The sequence below is a fragment of the Hemicordylus capensis genome, chromosome 15 (genome assembly GCF_027244095.1).
Source record: "Hemicordylus capensis ecotype Gifberg chromosome 15, rHemCap1.1.pri, whole genome shotgun sequence".
NCBI classification, from domain to species: Eukaryota; Metazoa; Chordata; class Lepidosauria; order Squamata; family Cordylidae; genus Hemicordylus; species Hemicordylus capensis.
In genome coordinates this window covers 3,315,673-3,334,012 of record NC_069671.1, presented here as the reverse complement: position 1 = coordinate 3,334,012, position 18,340 = coordinate 3,315,673, and the positions used below count along the sequence as shown (strand labels likewise).

At 56.0% G+C, this 18,340-nt stretch overlaps 1 protein-coding gene across 5 annotated transcripts in view; it reads right to left on the bottom strand.

The window, feature by feature from the left end:
- Positions 1-18,340, bottom strand: part of SMTN (smoothelin) — an 86,475-nt gene that overhangs the window by 7,447 nt on the left and 60,688 nt on the right. For 4 of the 5 annotated variants that reach the window (XM_053280148.1, XM_053280146.1, XM_053280150.1 and 1 more), the window contains 8 exons: positions 9,517-9,675; positions 8,636-8,711; positions 7,738-7,890; positions 6,444-6,506; positions 5,184-5,247; positions 4,405-4,575; positions 3,097-3,220; positions 2,848-2,999 (listed from right to left, as the gene is read on the bottom strand). In XM_053280148.1, the coding sequence (XP_053136123.1) occupies positions 2,848-2,999; positions 3,097-3,220; positions 4,405-4,575; positions 5,184-5,247; positions 6,444-6,506; positions 7,738-7,890; positions 8,636-8,711; positions 9,517-9,675 (962 nt within the window). The remainder of the gene's footprint in view (positions 1-2,847; positions 3,000-3,096; positions 3,221-4,404; positions 4,576-5,183; positions 5,248-6,443; positions 6,507-7,737; positions 7,891-8,635; positions 8,712-9,516; positions 9,676-18,340) is intronic. The other variant, XM_053280151.1, reaches the window with a different exon arrangement.

Below are 18,340 nucleotides of genomic sequence, written 5' to 3'. Positions count from 1 at the left end.
CAGAGAGAGACGGAAGGAAAAAACAAAAAAGAGATCACATAAATCCAATTCACGTTCCCTGTGCGAGACCCCAACGCATGCTCGGGGGTGTGTGTGTGTGTGCCAGTCACGGGCTCTCCGGCGTGCAATGCAAACGGGGGAGGTGGGGGGGTGGGGGTCGCCATATGTGCTGGGGGCTCATTCCTGACACAATGCGACTGGCAGGTGGGTGGCAGGGGAGAGAAGCCGGGGCGCGAGAAACCGAGGTCGGACAGCAAGGACAGACAGACGGACGGACAGGAAAGGAGAAGGGCAGGGCGGGCTTGGGTGGCGGGGTGTTCCCGCGGCAATTCCAGGGCAGAGAGGCCCCGCTATATGCCTGCATATAGAGCTGAGCCTCGGGGCTCAGGATCGGGTGCCCCCAAGCTTGGAATTGCACCACGGCACAGCCAGGGAAGCGCAAGGAGACACAGGAGGGAGGCGTCAAAAGCAGCGCAGGAGGGCACCTGGAGTCCGGGCCGCGGAAGGAGGGAGGGTCGGTCGCTCGCATGGTCCGTGCACCGGCTCCCCCGGGAAAGGAAGAGGCAAGCTAAGAGGCAGGCGGGAGTCGCCGCACGTGGCCGGCGGGCTAGAGAAACGGCACGCTCTTCCCCGGCCTGCTTGCCGCAGCCAGCCTCTTGCCTGACCCTCGCAGCGGGCACACGCGGTGGGGGGCTCTATCTGGCGTAGAGGAGAGACAAGCCACCCCGTCAGCCTGGGATGCGCCGGAGAAGCAGCAGGCAGCCAATGGCACTCTCGCAATGAGTTTGAGAGGGGTATTCCCCAAGGAAGAGACAGATCCCGAGGGCAGGGGGTTTCCCGCCTGCGGTCCTCCCGATGTCGCGGAACTACAACTCCCATCATCCCCAGCCACTATTGTGGAAGGGGGCGATGGGTGTCGTAGTTCAGCAGCATCCGGAGGACCACAGGTGGGGGACCCCGTCCCTAGATGGCTCACCGGCTCTGCGTCTCCCGGCAGCAGGACCCCGACAGATCTGGGAAAGAGGGGTACGGCACACACCCAATGCCCGGTCGTCTGCCGTCAGGGGAGAGTGCAGGGCTGGGCAGGCGGCAGAGTCCCATTTGTATGGGCACGAGGAGCTCACGGGGACGGAGGTCTCTCTTGGGGTTGCCAGGTCCCCCGGAATTTAGGGGAGCCCCTGGATTTTGGCTCCTCCACCCGGCCGCTAAATTCTACCCGGATTTACCCGGATTTCAAATGCGCTGCCCGGATTGCCCCGATTTTACTCTGGGTCCGATCACATGGGAGGGCAGAGAAGGAGGGGAAAGTGTACCAATCTGCTAAAGAAAGCCATTAAATGCAGATTAGTTGCTGCATATTTTGCATAATATGCAAATTAGGCCACCCAGATTTCGGGAGCTTGGATATGGCAACTCTAGTCTCTGTAAAGCCCATTTCGGTGTCCTCCGCGCACATTCCTCCCGGCACCCTAAAGCTGGAAGTCAGGAAGGGCCATCTGGACCCACCCCAGGTACTCTGCGCTTGCAGGATTGGACCCGTCAGTGTTATGTGGGTAAGCCAGGCCGGCTTTCCTGGGGGCAGGCGTCTACGGGACCATCTGAGGAGTGCCAAATCGGACAGGGCCACGGATCTGGGGGGCGGGGGAGAGCCGCCCACCGCTGCCCAAGAAGGGTGCATTGCCCGTCTCCGGCAAGGAGGGGATGGCGGGGCCCAGAGCCAAGGGGAGGAAGGAAGCATCCGAGGAGAGGAAAAGAGAGAGACAGATTCAACTCCCAGCCCTTCTGCTGGGTCTGCTCCTGGCACGGCACTTTCAGCCCAAGAAGCCACAGCAGTGCTTAGGCCCCAGGGCAGATGCAGCCCCTCTCTGCCCCCAAGCAGGACGAGCCCCCAGCCACCCACCCCCACCCGTGCTTGCAGAGTGCTGCAGCCGCTCAGATCGCCATGGAGGAAGCCTGGGCTGCACAACCGGCTGCTCCTGGACTACAACTCCCATCATCTCCAGTGGCCAAGAGTCAGGGATGATGGGAGCTGTAGTCCAACGTCTTCCGGAGGGCTGAGGTTGTGCAGGAGGTGGTAAAACAGTTGCTCCCTCCCCTTCCTCCTCTCCCGCCGGAAGGCTCTCTATGGGGCAAGAACGGCCACAGACCTAGAAATGTCTCTTTATGTCTCCGAACTCTCCTGGGGCAAATCCTGGCCCCCCCAGAAGGATGGCTGCTTAGAAGAACAATCACAGAATCCTTCCTCAGGGCTGTGTGCCAGCCGTGAGGGATGATGGGAGATGTAGGCAGACATCAGCAGGAGCTGGGCCAAAGTTGTGCAGCCCCGACTGAGAGCAAGGGCGCTTGACTCTGGACCCCTGCTGGATACAACACCCATCAACCCCCACTACACACCACTGTGGTGGTGGTGGATGCTGGGAGTTGTAGTCCAAGAACCGGCGGAGAAGGGGGGACAAGGTTAAGAACCCTTCCTCTAGAGATTCTACAACTCCCATCAACCCCAGCTACATGCCACTGTGGCAGTGGGTGATGGGAGTTGCAGTCCAACAAGAGGCCGAGAAGGAGGTCAAGGTTAAGAAGCCCTGCTCTAGAGATCCTACAACTCCCACCAACCCCTCGCCACTACAACTCCCATCAACCCCCGCTACACGCCACCATCTTGGCCGTGGATGATGGGAGTTGTAGTCCAACAGCATAGGTGGAGCAGGGGGTCAAGGTTAAGAGCTCCTGCTCCAGAGGTCTCCCTCCCTTTGATTTTCCGGTTAACTCCTTGCCACCGCCTGGCTAGGCACGGAGGGTGTCCGGAATCCAAGGGAGTCCTTCGACCGGGCGATTCAGGGTACGTACTCGGCCGCCGAGAAGGCCATCTCAAAGTTGCGCCGCCGGTCCTGCGGCGAGAGCTGCGCGTAGTCAAAGGCCTCGGGGAAGAAGTTGTGGACGAGGGCGCAGAAGGCCATGCCGTCGCTCCAGCTGGAGGAGAAGTTCTGGATGTCGACGTGCTGCCAGGCAGAGCCAGAGGAGAAAGCTGTCAGCCTGGAGAGAGGAGACCGGCGGTTTCGGGGGGGGGGGGGGGCGCGGGGTGTTTCACGCGCTCACCTCATATCCCCGGGTCTTGGCGCGGCACCAGTCCAAGAGCATCTGCTTGATGCTGCTGGCGTTGGGGACCCCAAAGCTGGAGGAGCGCTGGACGGCCACGCGGGACAGCGCCGGGTTTGCTGGGCTGCAGAGAGGACAGGCAGCTCCGTCAGGGGCCCGCTGAGGAGGCTGTTTCCAATTCAGGGGCCCGCCAAGGGAATCGGCCAGGCCCCTGGCAGCCCTCGGAACCTTTTATTCAGTTAATATTAATTAATAATAGTACTAAACGATAATAACAGTGATAATGGAGACGTGGGTTTGGGGCAGTATAGAAATATGTAAAATAAAATAAATAAAATAAGTGTGCTATTTTTTAAAAGAAAACATAAGAGCCCTGCTGGATCAGGCCCAAGGAGGCCGATCTAGTCCAGCATCCTGTTTCACACAGTGGCCCACCAGATACCACTGGAAGCCCACAGGCAAGAGGTGAGGACATGCAGCCCTCTCTCCTGCTGTTGCTCCCCTGCAACTGCGATTGAGAGGCATCCTGCCTCTGAGGCTGGAGATGGCCCACAGCCACCAGACTAGTAGCCACTGAGAGAGGCTGTCCTCCATGAATCTGTTTAAGCTCCTTTTAAAGCCATCCAAGCTGGCGGCCGTCACCACATCCCTTGGCAGATAATTCCATAAGTTAATGATGCACTACATGAAAAAGTCCTTTCTTTGGTGGGTCCTAAATTTCCCAGCCATCCGTTTAAGGGGTTACCCCTTGCTCTAGTTCTGCGAGAGAGGGAAAAGAATCTCTCCCTGTCCACTCTTTCCACCCCATGCATGATTTCATAGACCTCTCTCATGTCTCCCCGCAGTCGTCTTTTTTCTAAACTAAAGAGCCCCAGATGCTGCAGCCTTGCCTCATAAGGAAGGTGCTCCAGGCCCCTGATCATCTGGGTTGCCCTTTTCTGCACCTTTGCCAGTTCTATAATAGGCAAAATGTGTTTACCCATATTTTCATTCTGGAAGGAAATAAATACACATATTGTTTTTCCACTTGCAAGAAAAAGAAAGACAAAGAGTTCAGCATCCTGGGTGAGTAAGTAAAGCCGCTGTCAAAGGGTGATACCCAACAAAACCCAAACTTGAAGGGTTCTCAGATGACGGTCCCAAGATGCTGTTGGACTACAACTCCCATAATCCCCACAAGGCAGCTGGGGATGATAGGAGTTGTAGTCCAACACCATCTGGGGGCCCCAATTTGAGAACTCCTGACCCATTACCACCCCAGTCCTTTCCTGGGGCTGTGTTGAGCGCCCCCCGCATCCGGCCCCTCACCTCCCGCTCTCCTTCTCCAGCTTCTCAATCATGGCCTTGCGGGCCTGCGATGCCGACGTCTTGGGCAGGCTCTGGGCCTTCATCAGCTCCTTCTTCTTCTCCGCCTGGCGCCTCTCCAGGGCAGCCAAATTGCTGGCGCGCCCAGCACTCTCGTCCTCCCGCTCAAAGATGCTGCGTTGTGGGGGGAACAAAACAACGTGAGGAAGGGAAGTCTGAAAAACGGAGGCAGAAGGCAGTGCAGACCCTGGCCAAAAGGACAACCGGGCCTCCAATAAGGATCCAAGAGGTGTTCCATCCTCACACCTCCACTCCGGGATACATCCCACACAGAAATGGTATGAACACACACAGCTGCTTGCAGCTGAGTCAGACCACTGGTCCATCACGCTCAGCATTGCCAGCACAGACTGGCAGCAGCTCTTCCGTGTCCCACAGAAGGGTCTTTCCCAACCCTGCCTGGAGGTCCCGCCTGGGACCTTCTGCCTGCAAAGCAGGTTCTCTGCCACTGAGCGACGGCCCTTCATATATACAAAAATACCCAAATCACACTTGGAAAAAGAAAATTCTCCACTGGGGAGGAACCACCAAGAGCCAGAGGCCGCCTGACCATGACGTGGTGGGTCTCAGGGGCCATTAAGGGTGAGGGCAGAGTGGGAGATAAAGAGACTCACCCACTGAGGGGAGCGGGGAAATTGGCCAGGACGTTCACTGGCCCAAGAGCCCTCGATTGCAACGGAAGAGAGGGGCTCAAAAGCATGGGAGCGGGAGCAAGCACGCACCTGCCCACTTTCTTGGAAGACGATGAGCTGAAGGACGACTTGGTCTGGACAAAGGTGTTGCCATCTGCAAGGAGAGAGAGCAAAAAGCGGGGAGTGGTTGGTTTGGGAGAGACGGGGGGGACCTCAGTCACCAGGGAGATGGCAAAACCTGCCTGCGATTTATTGCACCCCTCGGGCCAGAATGCAGAAGTCAGCATGAGGAGCTGACGTGGGAAGGATCACCAGGAGGCGACGGGTGATCCTTGGCTGGAGGGAGACTTCATGGGTGCCCTCTAACCCAAAAATCCTAAAAGGCAAATGGCTGACAGCAAACTCGGCAGCAGTCACCCAATCCTTAGACAGAGGAATGTAGGAAGCTGCCATATACTGAGTCAGACCACTGGTCTGTCTAGCTCACTACTGTCTACCCAGACTGGCAACAACTTCTCCAAGGATGCAGGCAGGAGTCTCTCTTAGCTCCATCTGGAGATGCTGCCAGGGAGGGAACTGGGAACCTAGATGCTCTTCCCAGAGCGGCTCCATCCCTTAAGACGAATAGCTTACAGTGCTCAAACATCTAGTCTCCCATTCAAATGCAAACCAGGATGGACCTTGCTTAGCAAGGGGGACAATTCACACTAGCTTCCACAAGACCAGCTCTCCTGCTCTATTCTCCAAGCTCCACATCTGAATTTTCTGCTTTCATTTAGAAGGGAAAACTCAGTCCTCGGCTAATGTACACGTGGAAATATAAGGCATCCGGTGCAGATAGTCCTCTGCCCAGTTTCTCAGGAAAGACACAAGTTTATCTGTCTTCCAACACTCTGGCTGACGGGTGCAAAAGGGCTTGGGACCAGGGCCGATAAAACGGTGAAATGCAATACATCAGGGGTTTTCAAGCTTGGGTCTCCAGATGTGTTGGACTACAACTGCCATCATCCCCTGCCACAATGGCTGAAGGCTGGGGATTATGAGAGTTGTAGTCCAACAACATCTGGGGACCCAAGCTTGAGAACCCCTACAATGCACACCCAAGAAACATGGTGCCTGATGTTTAATGCCTTGCTCATTTGTTCACCCTTTTTTTTTTAATTTAGCAAATTTGCATACTGACCCAGACTCACGTCTTTGCCCCCATTTAGTCACGGGCAATCTGAATATGCCCTCCCCCACCTACCAGAGCACCCTTAGTCTTGTCTCAAACACACACACACACACACACACACACACACACACACACACACACCATGACGACACGGGAAAGGGACAATAGGCCCTTACTTTCCGATCTCTTCATGAAGCTCGACTCAACAGTCGTTGTCCGGGAAGTTTTGCTGCCGTCATCTGGAACAGATGAAATGGTTTTAAAGCATTTTCAATCGGTTTTTTATGGCTCTGGACTGTTTTCAAATTGTTTTTATATTGTTTTAAGCAGTGTGTTTTAAATGGTGTTTTGTGCTGATGTTTGTTTTTAAAATTTGTTGTGTGCACCGCCCAGAGACTTTGGATGGGGCGGTCTAGAAATGTAATAAATAAATAACAAATAGACAGAAGAAGGGCAGAGGGTGGAGAAGGCAGGGAGAGAGATTTGGGGAGGCCCTTGTGAGGAGGACCAAAAAATGAAATAAAAATCCAGCCCACATTAGCTAATACCAGAAAGAAGCATGCTTAGAAGAAAATCTGCCCCAAGCAAGCTTGCCTGGAAGTATCCAGCATCTCTGGGTAAAGAGCCAGGTAGTGATGAAGAGAAGAGAAAGAGCGACACCATGCTTAACAGCTGACGGCAAGTTGGAATGGAAGTGGCCACTGGTAGCCCGGATCCCAAGAAAAGGTGGCAACGTGGATAAAAGTAAGCAGTCAACAAGCAGGAGAGAGAGATTGGGGGGGGGAGCGAAAGGAGCCCACTTGCAGCCCCCAAGGAAGCATCCAGAGCATCAAGATCAGGACACAGAGGTGGCAGAAAGAAAAGAGCAGCTGAAGGAAAACTGGACAGATTTCCGGTGCCGTGGAAGGAAAAGTTGAGCCCACCATCTCGTACAGGGGGTTGGGGATCACCTCATCCTGATTCACAGAGAATGCAGCATCCTATGGGTCCTCCAGATCGGGCCCCCAGACAGTGTTGGACTACAAACCCCATCACCCCCCACCACAAGGCGGTGGACGATGGGAGTTGTAGTCCAGGACTCCAGTTAGAGAACCTTTGCCTTAAGGCCCGCGGGGAGGAAGAAGCTGGAAAATACGTCCCGGTGAGGCGAGAAGGCCTAGCTGAAGGAGGAGAGGGAACTCCTGGAGTACAGAAAAGAATGGGCAAGGTGATTCCCGATGCAATGAGGTGTGAGAAGAAGAAGAAGAAGAAGAAGAAGAAGAAGAAGAAGAAGAAGAAGAAGAAGAAGAAGAAGAAGAAGAAGAAGTCTTTCCAGGGCAGGAAAGGGGGCGTCTTCCCACAAGCCGAGAAGCAGAGTGAGAGCCATGACCCAGCAGAGGTTGTCTGCCCCCAGAAACCATGCAATCAGTGGGGGGCAGAGAGGCTGAGAGAGGTGTGGCCCCCAAAGCAGCCCCAGGTCCAGCTCCTTACTGGACTGAACAAGACGCTGGGTCTTGGTGATGCTGCTGACAGCCGAGCCGTCAGCCGAGGAGGCGCTCTGCCGGGCGGTGGTCTCCATGGTCCGGCTGGCCCCCTTGGGCTTCGCCTCTTGCAGCCGCTGGTCTCGCTCCTTATCCCGCCGTTCTGAAAAGGGCACATGCCGCCGGGGGTCAGAGCAAGGAGGGGGGACGCGGGCGTGGCCTGGGACCTCGGGCACCCCCGCTTCCGCCCGGCCTGCGATGGAGGCGGAGCCAACCTGCCAGGGGCGTGGCATGAACGGAGACGCTCCGAGAAGCCTGAAAAGGGCCCGACAGAACTGGAGGAAAGATTACAACTGGAGTCTTTGCTGTTTTTCAAGCGGGGGCCACTTGGGCAAAAAAAAAAAAACACCTTCCATGGGTCAGCCCACGAAACTGATAGGCAGGAAGTTGAGAACCGACAAAAGGAAGGACCTTTTCACACGGTGCATGATTAAACTATGGAATTCTCCGCCACAGGACGCAGTGACGGCCATCAGCTTAGATGGCTTTAAGCGGAGCTTAGAGAAATTCACGGAGGACAGGGCGATCCATGGCTACTAGTCCTGATGGTTATAGGTTGCCTCCAGGCTCAGAGGCAAGATGCCGCTGAATCCCAGTTCCAGGGGAGCACATGCCCTCCCCTCTTGCCTGTGGGGCTTCCCCGAGGCATCTGGTGGGCCACTGTGCGAAACAGGATGCTGGACGAGAGGGGCTTCCCTGGGCCTGATCCAGCAGGGCTGTTCTTATGTCGTCCGTTTCCTTATCTCAGAATGTGGTATCTTTAAGAACCCAATTCTACCCCCTGCCCCCCCGATCAAGGGTCACGCCCTCCCCGACCACGCCCTGCCCTCCTCTCCCCAGGCGCGTACCTCGCTTCCGCTGGCGCAGTTCCCGCATGGCTGCCCGGATCAACCGCCGTTCCTCAAAGTCCGTCGTCTGGTCCAACTGCAGAGGGAGAGGTCTTGGGCGTTAGGAGGTGACCCCACCGGGCCCACACTTTTTCTCTCGCCACAAGAACTCTCCGCCACACACAAAGCAATCTCGGTCTCTTCCAAAGACAGAGAGCGGCTCCCCTGAACAGAATTCATTGAAACGTCTGCAAGGGGGGCAGGCCCCACCAGTGACAGAGCAAAACAAAGCCCCCACAGGATTGGATCCCGTCCAACCCCTCCGTGCTGGCGGGACCCCAATTTTCAAATGCTTGCTTGCTTGTTTGTTTAAAAGATTTATATCCCACCATTCTTCAAAACAGGGATTTATGGAGGCTCGCAGCAAAATCAATAAACTGACACAATTAAAAAAGCACAAATGATAAAAACACAGCCTAAAAGGAAACAGTTAAAAGAGAAATGGGCAAAAAGTCAAGGCCTGATGGAACTGAAAAGGAAAAAGGCTTTCAACTTTCGTTTAAAACGAAACCAGGGCTTTGATTCACAGAGCTGGGGGCCACCACGGAGGAGGCTCACCCATTCATCCCCGCATTGCAGTGGACCAGGGCGGCTCAACTTCGGCCCTCCTGCAGATATTAGCCTATAACTCCCATCATCCCTGGCCATGGGCCGCTGTGGCTGGGGTTATGGGAGTTGTAGTCCAAAAACAGCTGGAGGGCCGACGTTGGGCAGCCCTATATAGTGGACACACCCAGCCCTCTGACCCCCACCCCTTCTGCCGGGCAACAAAGCACGTGCTGGGACCATTACCCGTTCGGCACGTGTCTCCGTGCACGGAAGGCGCCCCCGCGGCCACCTACCATCTTGTCCAGCACCTCCTCTTCCTCCACTTTGCTCAGCTCCTCCGCGCTCAGCCGGCCTCGCTGCTGCAATTCCTGGGTCAGGAGCTTCTCCTTCTCTGTGCCGTTGGACAGCTCCGGCTCTTCCACCCGAGGCTGGGCTGGCAGCTCCGTGTCCATCTGAAACGAGACGGGAGTCAGACGGGAGTCGGGGCCAGCCAGTTCTGCGGTCCTCAGCCGTCTGCGGGAGCCCGCAGGGTTCTTTCCGCAGCCAGAGGTAGTGGCACAGGCAGATCTAGCCTTAGGCAGGAGAGCTGGAGGATTTGGGGGTGCCATGAGTCTCATTCACACATTTGGATCAACACTCGTCCAATGAGGGTACACAGGCACGGTCCTTCGTACATTATGCTGAACACAACAGGTACGCCTCCTCTCGGTGCCTGGCATTTCAGGGGGCCTGCAACCAGGTTCACGCTTACAGTGAAGACACATACAGCCATCCACATAAGCACCTGTACAGGTGGACAGAAATCTGTTCACTTGTACAACAGAATGTCTGGACAGAGCCCAGCTCCTCTTGTTTTTCCTTCACCACGAGAGGTCCTATTTGGATTGTCAGGCTACGACAACAAATATTTATATGCCGCTTTTCATCAAAAGTTTCCAAAGCGGTTTACATAAAGAAATTAATGGGTCCCTCTCCCCAAAGGGCTCACAATCTAAAAAAGAAACGTAAGATAGACACCAACAACAGGCACTGGAGGGATGCTGTGCTGGGGACGGATAGGGCCAGTTGCTCTCCCCCTGCTCAATAAAGAGAATCACCACGTTAAAAAGGGGCCTCTTTGCCCAGTTAGCAGGGGATAACTGGGGGTTGACTTTGACCTAGCGCCCAAATGTGTGGGGGCCATTTGGGGGCCGCTTCCTTTAGCTCAGGGCTGGCCTTTCCCCCAGTATGAATCTTACTGCACAACTCCTCTGGGAGCATAGGATTTACCTATGCCAGAGGCCCCCAACTAGCAGTACTCCAGATGTTGCTGTACTACAACTCCCATCATCCCCAGTAGCTGGGGACGATGGGAGTTGTAGTTCAGCAACATCTGGAGCACTAGGCGTTGCCCCTTTCAAGCACATTCATGCTGTTTGCTATTTTTATGGTCTTCCTTGTAATGGAGGCTTTTCCGTCCCAGGTGGCCATGTCAACTGAAATGCAAGTAAAACGTCTTCATACCCAAGAGGGCTAGAAACTTGACTTAAAAAAAAAAAAATGACAAGAAAGCTGAGACTTTCCGGGATTTAAATTGTGTGCTGGGTATCATGTCCTGCACACGATGCTTCCCTAGCGGCAGACTGCAACATGCAAATATCCTGACAAACTGTGTCAGGGGATTTCAAGAGGGGGATTAAAGGGGCTTATTTAAAAGCGGCTTGCCCAGAAGGGTCAGGGCGGACGTGGCAGCTCTGGGGAGGGCCCTGGGGCAGGACGGTGCCAGGTCCCTGTCAGCACGACCCCCACGCAATGCAAAGCAGGATCCTAGCTGGCCTAAAAAAAACTCCACAAAGGTGCGGGTTGTTTCGGGGTGGTAAGGTGAAGCGGGTAGGAAAGGGCACCCACCATCTTTCCCAAGTAAATAGGAGCTGAAAGATGCCGCTTGCCCTGGGAAGGCGGATTAGACAGACGGCCGTTGCGTTCGTCATCAGACCAAAGCAAAACAAGAAGAGAAGGCAATAAAAACCATACCCACACGCCCAAGAGAGACATAAAATCATGGCCGTAGGAGCGTATTAGGTGTCCCAAGCCAGGGATGGTCCTATGAACTTGAGCAGCTGCCTGGTCCTGTGTCAGACCCCGGCCCATCTAGTTCAGGACTGCCTACTCGGGCCGGCAGCAGCACCCCAGTGTTTCAAGCAGGAGACTTTCCCAGCCTTTCTGGAGATGCTGCCAGGGACTGAACACCACTGAGCTTTGGATGATTCTGACACACAGATGGCGCCACTTTCTACAGTCAAGCCAGTGGTCCAGCTAGCTCCATGTTGCCAACACTCTAAGGTTCCAGGCAGGAGTCTTTCCCAGCCCTACCTGTGACTGGACCTGGGGCCTTCTATGTGCAAAGCAGACGCTCTACCACTGAGCTCCGTATGTTCTTGATATGAAGCTGCCAAACTGAGTCCGACCACTGATGCACCAAGCTCAAGATTGTATGCACTGGCTGGCAGCAGCTTCCCTGGTTTCTGGTTTGGGCTCCACCGGGAAATGCCAGTGGTTCTCCTCCCACCTTGCTTCCACACAACTGGAAATTGGGAGCACACCCAGTTCCCAAACTCGGGAAGAACAGTTTTTGATTGTGTGAATGATCTCCCTAATACAGAGAACCCTGGTAAGGAGGGAAGGGGGCGGAAATGAAGTTGGGCCAAAGCAGTCAATCCTGAAGATTGTGCCTAAAGAATTACCTGCCTTCAGAGGAGGCTATGTGTCACACCTCTGCACGAGTCCATGCTTGGAGCCTGCCTTCTTCCAACTGGATCACAGATTCATGCAGAGTTGGCCATTGTGACGGCGGCTGATGGGAGTTGTGGTCCGCCAACATTGGAGGACCCGCGCTTAGGAACCCTTGCTCTGGGGCACCAATCCCCAGCTGGTGGGTTGTGACCCTCAACTGGGTCACACTGTACCCTATGGTGCATCCCTTTGCAACAGGACTACCGTTTCCTTTCGGATGAATTCTGCAAGCTGGAATTCTGAAATTACTTTATATCTATATATACATATCTATCTATATATATAATTCTCTAAGATGGACCTGTTGCTAATCTCATGCGTGGCAACTCTCATGAGAGTTTGCGAGCGAGCTGTCGGGAGAGGCAGAGGAAAGTGGCAGCGAACAGAAGGGGGAAAGAAAACAGTGGCATGGGGAGAAAACAGTGGCAGCCAAGGGGGAAGAAAATGGCGATGGCGGGGAGGAGAAAGCGGCGGCGGTGAGTGGGGGAGAGAAAACGGCAGCAGCGGGGAGATAATGGCGGAGGCAGTGGGGGAAGAAAATGGCGGCAGCGGGAAAGAAATTGGTGGCGGCGGGGTTGAGAAAGGGGGAAGAGCTGAGAGGGAGGGGGAAAGAGGAGGAAGAACTAGAGGTGCAGATGCTCTGCACCCCGGCCAGCTAGTTGACATGAATTCCTGTACATGAAGGAGGGACCCTGAATCCTTTCCCCTGCCCAAAGCACAGCAAACTTGGGGGAAGCAGATTTCTCTCTCTCTCTCTCTCTCTCTCTCTCACTCACTCCCGTCCTCCACAAATAAGCCCGAGGATTCTCCCGCTGTTCACTGGAGACCCTCTAGACACAGACTGACAGCCCAGTTCTGGCCACATACAGTGGAAAACTCAAAGCGGCTTCCCCGAGGCTGGTAGGGGGTTAAAGACTGGCCTGGAAAGGGGTGAAGTCCAGGGTGGCAGTCGGCCAGCAGCAGTACAGCATGCATGCAGGGGGCAACAGGAAAGGTTTGATTTATGTCCCTTCCCTGGGACAGTTCCTGGAACAGACTGCCCCTGTTGATCCTGCCGCCTAGGGCTGGCCTGTCCACGAGGCAGACCCAGGCAGTCGCCTAGGGCCCCAATTCTTTTGTGTGTGGGGGGGGGGTACATAAAGAGGGCCAGAATACAACCCCGGCAATTATTCTCTCTCTCCCTTCTTTGTAAAATGCGTACTGTTTTATTGTAAATGTTTGCTGGTCAAGGTCCGAATAAACTTCTCTCTCTCTCCCTCTCCCTGAAGTATGGCCCAGAAATGTAAGAATGTACAATGGAATCCTGCACCCTGCTCACAGGAACATAAGAAGCTGCTATATACCGAGTCGGACTACTGGTCAATTTAGCTTAGTATTGCCTACACAGGCTGGCAGCGGCTTCTCCGGGGCCCCCCCAAAGACACAGCCTCCTTTGCTCAGCAGCCCCCTGAGAAACGGCTCGTCTGCGAAGCAAAGCTCCCTCCCTTGATGATGAATCGCCTGCCTCGGCGCTCATTTCCCCAAAGAAAGGGGCTCGGGCTGGATTCCCAAAGGAACAGCTGCATCTTTCCCTCTCGGCCGGGTTAGAGATTTGCCCCCAGGAGAGACTGGGAAGGGGGGACTCTCTCCCACCGGATCCTCAAACCAGCGCGGGCCCGTCACCTGCTGGTCATCCGCCCGCGTTGCTCATTCGAGCTCACAAAGGAGCAGCCTGCACGGCCACGTTAATGCTGGGGCTCTGCACTTCTGGGCTGGGGGGGCGCCGAAATCTAACGCCCCCTAGAGTGCCAAATCCCCTAGGCCTGGCCCTCCTGCTCCTATTTAACACTCCCTTGTCAGAGCCCCAAAGCACCCTGAAAATCCAACCCAGGGTGCCGTTGCCATGCAGGCGTGCAAATCCTCGGATGTCTCCCTCTCTCAGCTCAGCTGCTGGGCGAGGAGGGGGCCTCCCCAACAAATCGGGCTGGGAGGGGACGCTCTTGCCCGTTGCAGGCGCCGGGCTCGGGGCCAGGAGAGAGGACCCTGGGCTGTGCTCCTGGTGGCGGCCTCCCAGCCGGGAGGAAGATCCCGGAGGAGGAGCCTGGCTGGCACAGGTGAGGGCACACCTGTTGCCCTGGCAGGCGGTTCTAATCCCCACACAGAGAAGCAGCTAATCCCCGGGTGGGCGCAGCACAACGCAGCCCGAAGCGGCCGGCCCTGCTCCCAGCCCCTTCCCGTTTGGACGCTGGTGTGCAGAATTTAGTTTCTCGTCAAGGAAGCAATCCAGTGTTTCTCTTTTCAACCAAGAGGCACCAGTGCCCTTGCTGCCTCCCTTGCAAGGATGCCTTGTTGCTGAGCATGTGCAGAGTGCCTCTGACAGTAAGCAGCCGTGGCTTGTCGCCACACGCTGACGATCAGGGCTGCCCCACTTGGGGCCTCCACGCTATTGTGGGACTACAACCTCCATCATTCCCGGCTACAGTGACCAAGAGTCAGGGATGATGGGAGATGTCAGCCAACATCTGCCGGAGGGCCCGAGTGGGGCTGCCCTGATCGTCAGCATGGGGTGACAGGCTGCGGTGGCGTCCCATCAGAGGCACTCTGCAAATGCTCAGAGGTCCCTTCCTTCCTTCTATAACCTCATGTCAATATCTGTGCCTCGGCAGAAGGGGCCAGGGAAGCAACGGTAGTTGGCAGTGGGGCGGATGCAGGAATTGAAAACTACAACCAAAAAAATCGGGGACACACAGACACAGACACACCCGCAACTCACACTACTTTCTTGACCTGCAAACCCATCCCAAATGCTGCATCTTGCTTTGCCTTGTTTCTTCCTCAGTTTGGTTGGGGGTGTGTTTTTTTGCCAATGGTATGGATTTTGTTTTGTTTTTGGCAACAACACAGGTGAGAGAGGAAGGGAAACACACAGGCACAGAGTCAGTGGCCGGTTACAGGCAGGAAATAATCTTGGGGGCGGCTGGCCAAACGAACACACAATGGGGCTCTGTGGAGCACTGAAACCAGGCATCCACAAATCCACTTGCCTGCTCGCCAGTGGCAAGTGCCCGCCGCCCTCTGGCGAGCAAGACGCCCAGCACCACCCACATCTGCTCCCCAGAGGTTATCTTTCCACTGCCGTTTTTGAGAAGGCAAGAAGCGGCAGGAATCCTTCCTGAGTAGGCGGAGAGGGCTCTGCCTGTTTCTTACCGCCCTCCTCTCCCAGTGCAAATGACAGAAGACCCACTTCTCTCCTCTGCCTGTGGGCCAGAAAAGGATCCGAGGGGAAAGGGGAGATTGGTGGCAGCCACAAATCATGGCCGGCTAGCGAGTGGCACCTAAATTTGGTGATCCTTGCCTGAAACCCCGGCCAGAGTACCTTTAAAGTTCTGCCTAGCCTCACTCCCAACGCACAGAGGACCAGAATAACGTTGCGCACTGAGTGAAACCAGCCACTGTTTCTCAGAGCATCATACTTCAGATCAGGAACCCCATTCTCAGTGACACGGTATTAGGCCGGGCCGGGCCAGGCCATGAGTATTACACAAAAGCACACATCACATAGAGCATGCAGTTCCGGGTGAGAATTCAACATCCCAACAAGCTCAGGGTTCACCAAGCTTCTAGTCCTTATGGGGAAGGCTCATGGGTAGAGCATGTGGTAGGCAACACTGAGCTAGACAGACCAAGGGTTGGACTCAGCAAAAAGCAGCTTCCAGGGCTCCAAAGTGTGGGGAGAATGCTGGCGGAAGTGCGAACGCTACAAGGGGGTTCAAGGGACTTCCAGGCGTCAGAGAGCAGAGCACTCTAAAGCCGCTCCTGAACTCTAGACAAGCAGCACAATAAAGATGCAAGACAAGCAAATATATGCAGATCTGCGTCATTTATACAGCTCTTTGAAACGTCTACAGGAATCAGGTTCCTCCTCCTCCGTGACTCATGCGGCTCCCTTTGCTCCTCCTTCCCTCTGTCCAGATTGTAAGCTCCTCGGGGCAGACTCCGTCTCTTCCCGCGATGCCACCAGGCAGAATTTGGCTGTCCTTGGCGCAGAATGGGGAGGGCTCTGGTGCCAAATTCAGGGTTTTTTTTCCCCTAAGCGCAGACATCACAGGGGCAGGCATCCAGTTCCTCTCCTCGCCCCCTATGCCCAACTGGCACTGGCTAGCCACGCAGACCCCCTTCTGCAGCGGAAGAGGAAGGGGGCCGTGCCCGCCGTTGCTAGTCAAGAGGCAGCCAGATGAGGCACGGGCCGCGGGCATCCTGCCCCGCGCGCCACACTCCCTAGCCCTTCCCTGCCAGAACTGCGGGACTCACAGAGCTGCCACTCCGGGAGAGGTGAACTTCCGAGTGCCTCCGGGTGCTGGAGAAGGTGGGCGGGTGGGCCATGGGTTCCCCGGGCTCCTCGGTGCCCGCAAAGTGGGCGCAGGGGTCCTCCGACTCCAGCAAGAGGGTGCTGGGGTCCTTCTTCTCGCCCAGGCCGAGGTGGAGCCATTCCACCTGCCGGCTGAGCCGCGCCTGCTCGGCCCGCAGGGCGGCGTTCTGCTCCCGCAGCTCGCCGAGGGCGTCGGCCAGCGGGCGGACCAGGCGGAGGGCCTCCTCCACCCGCTGCTCCACGGCCAGGCGCCAGGCCTGCAGCTCCTGGCGGATCTCCCGCAGCGGCAGCGGCTCCTCCAAAAAAGCCAACGCCTGCGCGTCGTCCAGGTTCGGGGTGGGGACCCCCGGCATGGCGCCGAAGCGAGGGAGGCCGAAGCGGCGGTCTGAAACGCGAACCGGACTCTCCCGAGAGGGAGGACACATACGAAAAGGGAGCCCACCCCTTTCTCTGCTGCCTCCTGGGCACGAAAGCGCCTTTATAGCGGTGGCAAGAGACCCCCAGCGGAGGAGAGGGGTGGAGTCTTTGTTTTGCCACTCGGTTATTTTTGTCACAGAGGAGGCGGCGAGCAAAAGGCTTTAGATCGGCACTCGGTCCCGGTGACAGACAACAACAAAGTGATGGAGCAGGGCCAGGTGGATGGGCTGGAGTGGGGAGGGGGGTGGAGGATGCTGGCCCGGCCTAGGGGGCTGCCCTCTGTCAGCATTGGTGCCGTGGCCAGGGGGAAAGGCGCCCCCTGGGGGCTACGCAGAGCCTCAGCCCTTTGGAAAGGCTGTGGACATCGTGGCAGGAATCCAGATTAAGTTACTCAATAGTATTGCTCAGGAAGCTGTTGTCGACCGAGTCAGACCCTCGCTCCAGGTTGCTCAGTACTGCATCCACTGATTGGCAGCAGCTCAGAGTTTCGGGCAAGAGTCTCTCCCAGTACATAGACAGGAGGGGATTTCATGAGTGGGAACTACAAGGAGGCAAACTGAGGTGAGACATGAGGAGGAATTTCCTGATCGAGGGCTCTTTGACGGTGGAACAGTCTGCCTCGAGCAGAGGTGGGTTCAGCTTCCCTGGAGATCTCCAAGCAGAGGCCGGACAGCCATCTCTCAGGGAGGCCCTAATAGTCTGCTGCACTGAGCGGGGGGTGGGGGGGTGGACTAGATGACCTCTGAGGTACCTCCCAATTCTATAACTCTAAGGGGCTCCCCGGCCAGCAGTCCTAAGCAGCCACACACCTTCCAAGGAGGCCTATGCAAAGCTGCGCCAAGCCCAAAAGACCAAGGCTGTAAATTTTGGGCAGGGGAGGGGGCCAGTTGCAGCCACCTAGAAGAACTTGGCCCAGGGCTGGAGTTGGCTTGGCAGGTCACAAGAAGCACCAGCTTGCTCTCAACCCAGGTACTGAGCTCTACCCTCCCGGGCCTGGCCCAGCGGGACTCCGGATGGAGAGGCAGGTGAGCCACTGTTCTGTCTCCGGGCACACGGCCCAAAGAGGGGGTCCCCCAATGTGGACACCTGCCAGGCTCTCAGACTTCCCTTTGATAGGCATTGTTCACGCACATGCACTCATGTGCAATGACCTGACGGGTGGGGGAGAATGGGGAGGAGGAGAGGAAGGAGAGGGTGTAAAGTTTGGGGGGAAGGTACGCTGTAGAGTCAGGGGGCAAGACGCAGGGGCCTCAGGGGCCCAGGGAAGAGCCTGCTCACTGAGCCAGGAGGCCCTTCTGAAAGCGGCCAGTCTCTCCTGTTTAGCAAGGGGAGAGCAACTGGCCCAATCTGGCCCCAGCACAGCATCCCTCCAGGGGCTGTTGCTGGTGTCAAAGTTTCTTTTTAGATTGTGAGCCCTTTGGGGACCAGGAGCTGTCTTGTTTATTATTTATTTTTCTGAGTCAACGACTTTGAAAATATTTGCTGAAAAGTGAAAAGAAGAGGAGGAGGAGGAGGAGGAGGAGGAGGAGGAGGAGGAAGAAAAAGAAGAGGGAGGGGAAGGAAGGAAGGAAGGAGGGAGG